General features: G+C 34.9%; 1 protein-coding gene across 1 annotated transcript in view; it reads right to left on the reverse strand.

The window, feature by feature from the left end:
* Nucleotides 1–6,871: 6,871 nt before the first annotated feature.
* rnf183 (ring finger protein 183) overlaps nucleotides 6,872–10,689 on the reverse strand; it is a 14,255-nt gene continuing 10,437 nt past the window's right edge. Inside the window, exon 2 of the mRNA XM_030157049.1 lies at nucleotides 6,872–8,171. Coding sequence (XP_030012909.1) covers nucleotides 7,173–8,120 — 948 coding nt within the window. The 5' untranslated portion in view covers nucleotides 8,121–8,171 and the 3' untranslated portion in view covers nucleotides 6,872–7,172. The remainder of the gene's footprint in view (nucleotides 8,172–10,689) is intronic.

Raw genomic sequence — 10,689 nt, forward strand, 5'->3', positions numbered from 1 at the left:
ATTATCATTTTTTTTTTTATCCAAACCAAAGTGAACTGCACAATGTTTTACCAAGTAATTTAAAGAAGGAATGTATTATGTACTTCTTCAGATACTTACGCAGATGGATGTATTTTACATAATGTTTAAAATTTGGCATCTAAAATGTGATATTGATTTTACCAGTTGTCGGTTTCAGTGAAGACTAAAGGTCAGACCTATTTCAGCTCCTCATTTCATCATAGACATCATAGACACTACATGATACTATATAATACGTGATACTAATTCAATTGGTGGTGTATGCTCTGACAAAGTGTTTTGAACACCATGTCAGAGGAATTTATGAAAGAGGGAACCCTGAAAAGGAACTCAACCTTTAGTTTATCTTACAATATTAAATAATCAACACATTGGTACATGTAGATGTGAACAGGAAAGTGCAATCTGAAAAAGAACTAAAGCTGTCAGATAAATGTAGTGCAGTAAAAAGTATTTACCTCTGAGATAAAGCAGAGTTGAAGGTTAAAGCTGCAGAAAATAGAAACACTCCACTGAAGTCTATGCATGTCAAATGTGATAGTACTAGGTCACGTTCCACCACATGTCCATAAATCTTTGGTCATTAAAGGTTGGATGTTGGACACAGATCCTTTTGTAAAACTGTTGGGTGACCTACTTCTGATAAAAATGCCATGAGCATTTAACAACACTCGTCCAGTCCAACAGGTTTGTTCCTCACACTGTGGACAATGTCCTGTTACTGGTCTGTTTACACCACTAGAGGGATCAGGTAACCAGAGAAACCAGACGGGGCACAACAGGGTTCCTGGATATGGATCTGAATTCACCAGGATCATGCAGAGTATACAGATACAATGTCATGTCGTGTGTGAAGGATCAGCTGATACGATGATTTTTAATCTGGCAGTTATATTCTAAGCAGTAACATGTAACTTTTATAAGATCATTTTTATGCAATATATTTTAAGGGTAATTTTTTTTTTTTTTTTATTCACTCTGTTTAATGTATTTCTAAATTTCCTCATAATTATTAGGATGAAAATCAGTATTATTTTATTTATTATTTTGGTTTTAATGTCATATTTTGTTATATTGTTGTTTTATATTATTCTTTCCAATTACTTAATTTTTAGTATAGATTATTTTCTTTGTTTTTTCATAAATATATTTCTCTTTTCCTATTCTGCACTTGGGCTTGCTATGAGATACAATGATTGGTATTTTACTTTATATTCTGAGCAATAAATATGTGTTTTTGTTGTAAAACACCATACTCCATTTTATTTCATTGTTCTTTTGGTTTTATTTTGTTGTTAAAATATTTTTTATCTCCTTATTTTCCTTGTTTTCCTAAGTTTTATAATGATAGTCTTGTGTTTTTGGTTCTTTTCATACTTGATTTTGTCTTAATGTACATTTTTTCACTATTTTTGAAGTACAGTATTTTTCTGTGTTTCTTTGTTTTCAGCATTTAGACTGTCACTGATTGATATTTTACTTTAGTTGTATTAATTCTAAACAATACTGAACCATGTATTCATGGATTTGGTTTTACGTTTACTGTTATTTCTGGCTCTGTTTATGTTTTTATTAATTTTAATGGCAATAACCTTGCCTGATTTTTGTCTTTTATTGTTATTTTTATTCAGTGTTAGCCAGGTATTATCTTCAAAAAATGACAAAGTATGTATAACAATTCAAAATAAATCCATCTGTCCATCCATCCAGTTTCTTAATACATACCATATACCATTACATTTATTTTTACTTGTGCTATTTGTCATTCTTTGTAACTTGTGCCTTAAAAATAAAGTTTGACTGACTGATTTATGAAAAATGTTCACTTCTATTCTGTGCTTTTCCTTGTCTTGTTAAACATTTTGTGGCCCTGCTTTAGAAAAACACCATATGTAGTTACTCATTGTCACAAACGTGTTGAATCCATCTTAGTCTCTCAGCAGTGTTTTATTTCTCTGATACACTGAGTGAAATTCATTAAAGAGAATATATACAAATATATAAATCATATATGTCTATTTACAATGATGCGGTTCAATATAAACATTGTTACAACTACAAAACCTGAACTGCATGTTCAACCTGAAGTGAAAGTACTTATGACTTTTCTTCACAGAGTTTAGTGCATTTTTGGTATTTACAGCTTATTATCATCATTACCAGTAATAATATCTTAGGATTTCACAGTAATAATACACATCTCATTATCAACACAAATGTAAGTTATGACTGTTTCCATCAGTGGCAGAAGAAAAATGCAGATGCTTCAGTACAAATACTAATACACTGAAAATATGCCAAGATAAATAGAAGATCTGCCTTCAAAGCTTGTTTAAGCAAAAGCATGTATAATCAACCCAGTGTAGTTAAAGTGTGAAAAGTCAAAACAGAACAGTTCCTGTCAGTGTTTTACCATGAGTGTTCCACTATGAGTCAAAGTTCTACATCCAAAAACTTATACTTAAGGTATGATGCACTTCTGTGTGCTTAAGGTTGAACTCTATTGATTTACTTTATAAACTGTTGGTAGTTGAATCTAATCAATGGATCATATTCTATAAGATCATCATATGTTTGTATTGTCACTGTCCTATGAGAAGCATGCATCTAAAAAGTCATCTTTTCATGATTTTTGAATCCAAACTCATTAGCTGTATGTAATAGTACTAGTGCATTGACTCGTTGGAATCCACGGGTTCTAGATGTGGGTCAAAACACGGTATTGGAAATCTCTCTGACGGGACATTTTAGAGACAATTTGACAGATTAGTGTTGCTAAATGACACACATTTTTATTTTTAAGTTCATTTTTGCTTTAGTTGGACCATAAGGGATTATCCAAAACAAGGAGCTACTTCATATTGACATAAATGTTGGCATGGCAATCAATTAAAGTTCGCTCTCTGACGGGACATTACTGTGTTTTGACCCATGTGGTAGTTTTTTTTTGCTGCTGTGTATTCATGCATGCTGTACCGCATTTGTCCAGCAGTCACCGCCAAAGTGTTCTGGCCATAGCAAGGTGACTGTAAGACTATCATATTCAAAAATTGCTAATATCTCTCAAAATATTGGTCCTTTCAATTGCCGTTTTCGCTAGTCTCTTCCTTGCCTAAAAATACATAAGTATGCCAAACTGCAGCAGTCAGCTCTTTCTGGATTTTGTGTGATTCCCAAGACACACACATGCACACAGAGGCCACTTGGCTTTTGTAATATAGATAACACTGACAGGGAACATTTTACTCTAACTTTTCATACTTCATGTACATTTTGCTGGTAATACTTGCAAATTTTCACTTACATTAGATTTCAAATGACAAATGTAATGGTGTAAAAAGTACAATAATCACCTCTGAGATGTAGTGACATATTAGTCTAAAGTGGCATAAAAACTGTTGATACTCAAGCACCTTAAATGTGCATTTAATGCCGGACTCGAGTAAATCGTTACGGTCCACCACTGGTTTTCTTCATGTGCAACTTCATGTCCGTCCTTCATTTTTTTTTGACTTCGTTGTTTGATGTGTCCCAGTGCTTTTAGTTTTCCCTTCACCATAACATGCCCCGATATTTGAAGTCTGTAAGGAACAGAGAGAGGAAACAAGAAGACCCTGTTCTTTTGTCCATATACTTTGTCCTGTGGAACTGTTTACCCCTGGTTCTGCTCCAGCACAAACAATGGAAGCAAGCAGCTGGTGGTTGTGTTTTTCTTATACATCTTTACTAGCACAACCATTTACTGATATCTCTATCAATAAACAATGTAATATTTATGAGAGTTTTCATTTTGGATTAGTGAATGAGTCTACCTCAAAGCAGGATAAACATAGTCTGATACTGACTGAATAAACATATTCCTAAGTATGTAACTCATGGTATCTGACAGTAGTCGCTTTTCCATTGACCCTCAAATTGCACGAATACAACTTGCGCATAAAAATTTACCTAATGGAGAAACAACAATTTTACCAAAATTCTCAGCTTTTGTGCTGGCAAGACATGGTTTTTCGGGCGTAGCACAATTGGTATATCACGCAAAACTGCAATGGAAAGACCTTTTTCCACAACTAGCCAGATGAATTAAAAAAAAACAAAAAAAAAAAAAACGATGTTGACAGATGTTAAAACAAGCAAAGAAGAGTTCATCAGGAAACTGAATCATATTTTAATTTAGTATGGGATGGAGGGGTAATATATAACAATAATGAATATATCCGTAAATCAACACAATATTAACATTTGTCGCCATGTTTATGGAACAACTTCTCATGTCATCTCGCGGTAATAAATAAACAAATCATCACATTTGTGATTTAATGGAAAAACCGACATTACGCACTACTGTTTTATCAACATTTAGTAAATATGAGTAAACTTTTACGCAGATGTCCAATGGAAAAGCCACTAGTGATGTTTTAACCCATAAAGACCCAAACATCCACTGTCGACCAAAACCATCAACAAATCCAAACTGTCGATCTGTTAATTCTATCAATCCATGTAAATAATTGGTGTAAAATACAGTTTATCATCTTTTCATGGTCATCAGATATGAGCCATTTGGATGTTCAGAGGCTCCACTGTGAATGTAGAAACACTGTCATCTTCTACAACACTGATTCACCAGTAAAACCCATGGATTTTGATCAATGACAGTGGGTGGAGATGCTTAGTTTATGTTCAGTTCATAATATATTTGACTGAAAAAAGTCACTTTTTTTTTTAGCAGTTTTCTGTTTTTGATATAATAACCCTCAACTTTAATCTGAGCTTTTATGAATATCTACAGAATCAGTTAATTAAATTTTGGAATATACATGATTTTCATAAAATAAAAAAAACACAAAACACAGAGAGTAATATTATAAATAAATGGTGATAAATCCCTTAAGAAAAGTAAAGTATAGAGAAAATAATATTTCAGAACTGCCACAAAAGTCGCACTGGGCCCTTATAGGTTAATACTTACTACCCACATTTGAGACAACGTCCTACTTTTTGATTCTGATGGGAATACAAGAAGTTCAAGATTATACTTAGGTGTCTGCTCAGTTAATCAAATCCCAATCATAATAGCAGTGGCATTTTAGGAGGATTTAAGGCGATTTAATTGCAGAAATGGAAAAAAATAAACATTATCTCTGTGCGTTTTCATTGACAACCAAGCACATAGACTCATTGCAATATTACCCGCAATAACTGCAATATGAGCGTTTTCATCAAATTGTGCAGCCCTAGTTTTTGGCCAAACACAATTTTTTTTTAACTTAAAATTAATGGAAGAAAATGTAAATTTAGGCACACTTTCATCCATTATGTGAATAGTAGGCTGACTGAGATATAGCTGCAGGTGCATATGAGAAATAGTTTAATATTTTACCTGTTTATTTGAGTGAAAAGGCTAAAACTGAAACATTACTTAACAGACTCAAGCTCCTTTCTTCTCAGATTTTTTTGCATTTCCACTCAATAGAAAGTGGATATAAAAGCCGCTCAACACAGGTGAAACTTTAGTTCTCTTCTATGCATAGTACTATTTACTTAGTGAGGGATTACATTCAAATACAGTGCATTGTTACATTCTTCACATGCTGAAAGCCTGACCTGTCACCTGCAAAGTCTACTCTATTGTGTGTGTGTTGATTTTACAAGCTTGACACGATATCGTACTGTACGTCGCCTACAATGAGCGTCATACAAGAACATTTTAGAATTCACAGCTGAACTTTCAGGTTTTTTTATCTATGATTTGTATGAGTTGTCATGTGAGATTAATCAAATGTTTGTAACTTTAGAATATTGTGGAAATGATCAACATTAATGTGATGAATGTATGTGTGTAACCTGCTGCATTAAACTGAATGTAACCAAACTGGGTGTAGAGGGTTTGCAAGCTCAAAGTTACTTTAAAGTAATGAAATATATCAGAATTTAGTGCAAAATAGAAGTGAGAATTACACTAAACTACTTATGAAAGATTCATGCAATTAGTTAGCTGTGTTTATACAGTAAAAATGCTATAAAACACTTGAATGTAACATTTAAGAACACAATGTTAGTACAAGTTGCTCTTGCATGAGTCCCAGTGTCTCATACAAACATAAGCTTTGCCAAACATTTGGTTTTTAGCTTTGAAAAATGAAAACTCTCATAAATATATTCTATGTTGATGTGAAAATAAGTAAGTTGGTTGTGGCAGTAAATTCCCAAGAAAAAAAACACACACAAGAAAACCAACTGCTGACAAAATGTTTGATTCAGACACAAAGAAATATTAGGCTCAAACTGAGGATAAAACAACTCAGATATTTCAAGAAAGACGTCATAATAAAAATGAGAATAAAGGTGTATCGCATCTCTTTGGAGTAATTACTTTACTGTCAAGTAACTTAATGAAACTACAACTTAAAGGTTTTATTTGACAATCACTTAACATACAAAACAAATGCAGCAAACGTTTAGAAATATACAAAAGTACTGACTTTGTTAGAGGTTTTGGTAAACTCATTTTATCTCTTTCAAACTTTAACATTAGTAGGGCATATCTTTATTTCTTTATTTATTCATTATTAATTCTATTTGGTTTGTTGTATACTACTAACTACTCCCCTGGCACATTTTTTCCTCTTTGGTGTTACTTTTTATGTTCATTTTATTTGCATTGCAGTGTATGGAAGAGGATTATGGCCACTGGGGAAAAAAATTAAAAAATTAAGGTACAATGTGTATATTTTTAAGTTATTATCTGAGAAAAAAGTCAGAATTCAGAGAAAAAAGGCAATTTCTGAGATTTTTCTCATAATAATAATAATAATAATAATTTTTTTTTTAAAAATATTGGACCTAATTTTTTTTTTTTTTTTTTTTTTGCATGAGTGGCCCTAATCCTCTTCCGTAGTAGTGAGACTGTTTTTTAAGTAATATTCTAATTATCAAGCACTAATAGACTGATGCGTTTTAGGTAACTGGGAATTTTGACTACTCTCATAATAATTTTGTCTCTTTTTTGAGTATTTTCTCGAAATTTTACCACTTTATGCTCGTAATATTATGACTTTAAAACTGAAATATAATTTTGTTGAATCCTCAGTGGCTCTAATACTCAGTAGGGGTAAACCGGATCAGTATTCATAACAGAACCAGTTTCTTCATGGTCTCGGTCCACCCGGTTGTCCTTGCACCGTATGGTTCCCTCCAAGAACAGGCCTTGTGTGAAGTGTAACATGTGGTATGATGACAAAAGCCAGAATCCCCACCAGCATCAGGGCCACGGTGATAGTGACGATGGAGGCCACCACCGCATAGTAGCAGCGGTCCGAGCGGAACAACCTCCGCAGACGACCCCGGACCTGGTTGGGTGGTCTGCCCACGTCCACCACGGTGGTCGGGGGCATTCCCTGCTCCATGGCGTTCAGGTGGACGTCATCACCTGCTGTCACCTGGCTGTTCTTGACTGGCAGGGAGAGGGAGTTGAGTGTTGTGGGACTGGTGGGACTGGTGGGACTGGTGGGGGGTAGGCTCTTCAGGACCAGCTTCCCTTTGCTGCGCTTGAAGCGGATGGAGAGGGCGCGGTGCATCTCCGGGGGAAGCTTGTCGATGATGTCCTGGTTGTTTCCGAGCCGGGGCAGGTCCTTTCCGTGGCGGAGCTCCGTCACCTCCCGGCACACGGGGCAGGACAGGCTCTTGAGCTCCACGGAGGACACGTTGATCCGCGCCAGACACTCCAAGCAGAACGTGTGTCCGCATGCCAGCAGCTTTGGAGTCTTGAAGATGTTGTCATAGGAACAGAAGCAGATGGCGCACTCGGTGTCATCCACATCATCCTCAGGTGGTCTGGGTTTCTTGCGGTCGCTCTCCCCCTCCCTCCGGTCTCGTCCCCGGGCCTCCTCGCTCCGGCCCCTCCTCCTGGGCTCCCCCTGCTGCCGGTCTCTCCTGCGGCCCCGGTCTCCTCTCTCTGAGTCGATGCTCCTGGACCTCCTGGCCCTGGTGGGCTTCTCCGGCTTCTTCCAGTTATCACCCTTGTTGCTCATTCTGGGTTTGACATTTTGGACCGGTCTGCGGTTGGAGTGTCCATCTGGTCCACGTCTGTCACTCATGATGGTGGGATGATGTTAGAGGTTTGGTCTGCACCGGGTCCCCCACAACACCTGTGGAAAGGAAAACCACAGGTAAGTTTAACGTATAAAGTCCAGCTTGTTATACACTGTAAACCCCAACAAGTTAATGTAACTCAAAAAAAATTGTTGAAACTGATTACATCGAAATTTTAAGTAATGTTGCCTTAAAAAAATTAAGAAATGAGTAATGAAAACTTGAGTGTATTAAACTGAAATGCTTGATTTGAATGGAATTGCTATTTTAAGAACAACACACTAAATGTCGAGTTAATTTAACTTAAAATTTGTTCCAAAGTCAATTGTTTTGTATAATCATTAGACTTAGTGATGTGACGTTCACGAACGAATCGAATCTTTTGAACGGGTCTTTGAAATGAACGATGGGAACCGAGTCTTTGTAAAGAGCTGTTCATTTTTTTTTTAAGGAGGGAGTGTCCGATTGCCTGTCAATTTAGCGTCACTGGGGAGGCACTGGGCAGGAGGAGAATGTTCGAGCAGGAAAAAAAAAAGAGTTTACACACATTTATTGTTTTTGTTTTGAGGGAAAATGCACAACAGGTGTTCAGGTATTTAAGTAATTGCGGTGATTAATCACTGTTTTGTTTTGTGCAATTTTTTCCGTATGTTTACACACATTTATTGTTCTTGTTTTGAGGAGAATAAAATGTTATTTCATAAGAAAATGTTTTATTTTCTTCTTCATTTTTAGGCTACAGACTAGTCCACATAATGTACCATGATGTTTTTTGTCAAATTCCAGCATTTGCCTAATGTCACCTCTCATGTCATGTATTTAGCCCACACATTTGAACGAACTATTCTTTTTTACGGTAAGATAATATTTACTGCCGCGCCAATTAAACACCTTTAAAATGTAATGTCAATCATCACATGTAGCCTATTTAGTCATTAAAACATTGGTGTTTCAAAATAATGCAAAGCACATAAAAGAGCCAGTGTTTTGAACGGCTCTTTTCAGTGAACGGCTCCTGATTGAACGGCTCCCTTCAAAGAGCCAAAAGTCCCATCACTAGTACAAAGTCCAGCTTGTTATACACCATAGGTGTCAAACATGCGGCCCGGGGGCCAAATCCAGCCCCCCAAAGGGTCCAGTCCGGCCCTTGGGATGAATTTGTGAAATGCAAAACTTACACTAAGATATTAACAGTCCTTTTAGTTCAGGTTCCACATTCAGAACAATTCAATCTACAGTGGGCAGGACCAGTCAAATACTATCATAATAACATATAAATAATGACAACTCCAAATTTTTTTCTTTGTATATGTAAATATTTTCATGTATTTACACTAAAACAAAGTATAATTTGACAAAAAATGTGAATAATCTGAACAAATATAAACAACCTTAAATGTCTTAAGAGAAGTAAGTGCAATTTTAACAATATTCTGCCTGTTAGTAAATGTTTTGTGTATTTGTAGATCCACTGTGATCTGTAAGTTATAATGTACATGTGTAAATGATAAACTGAGGCAGAATATTGTTAAAATTACACTTATTTTTTCAGTTTGTTCGTGTTATTCACATCTTTTGAAAGGATAGTTTGTAGATATAAACCTTTTCATAATGTAAATTTACTTTTTTTGCTCTAAAACATAGAGAAAAGTTTGGAGTTGACATTATTTATTTATATATTATTATGTTATTATTTTACTGGTTTGGCCCACTTCAGATCAAATTTAGCTGAATGTGGCCCCTGAACTAAAATGAGTTTGACACCCCTGTTATACACTGTAAACCCCAATACGTTAATTTAACTCAAAAAATAGTTGAAACTGATTACATCTAAATTTTAAGTAATGTAACTCTAAACCTGTTGCCTTAAAAAATTTAAATAATGAGTAATGAAAACTTGAGTGTATTAAACTTAAATGCTTGATTTGAATGGAATTGCTATTTTAAGTACAACACACTAAATGCCAATTTAATTTAAGTTAAAATTTGTTCCAATGTCAGTTGTTTTGTATAATCATTAGACTTAATATCATCACTTCATTGGACTCAATTCCAAGTTGATTTAAATTCAAATCTTCTGCAATATGAATTTCTTTGCATAATATATTGTAGCATGGATGGAAATTAGGCAGGGAGTTAGCTTAACCCTTTCATGTATAGTGGTCACTATAGTGGGCAGCTGTTCAAAGGGGTTCTCTTTTATGTTCATGGGTTTTGTTGTTTTAGTTCCATTTCAGCCAATACAGTGGACACATCATCCCATACACTGCAATTCATAGCATTACTGTAAATTTGCTGTTCCAGATAAACCTGATCTGCAGTAACATGTTTGAGTGTAAAAAAAAAAAAAAAAAAAAAAAAAAAGCTAATTGTTATTAAACTGTAATTAACAGTTTTTTGTTTTTGTTTTTTTTTTTTAACAAAAAGTTTTGGGTTTTTTTGGATATTATCTCCATGCAGGTATTGTTGAAATGTGAGAAAACGTCAAATTAGCAGCATTAAAAATGTTTTTTATCTCATAGTTTTCACACAGTATATCAGTAAATACATGTTTCTTTGCTTCTAAAATTAAAT

Source organism: Sphaeramia orbicularis, chromosome 16 (assembly GCF_902148855.1).
Source record: "Sphaeramia orbicularis chromosome 16, fSphaOr1.1, whole genome shotgun sequence".
In the NCBI taxonomy this organism is placed as follows: domain Eukaryota; kingdom Metazoa; phylum Chordata; class Actinopteri; order Kurtiformes; family Apogonidae; genus Sphaeramia; species Sphaeramia orbicularis.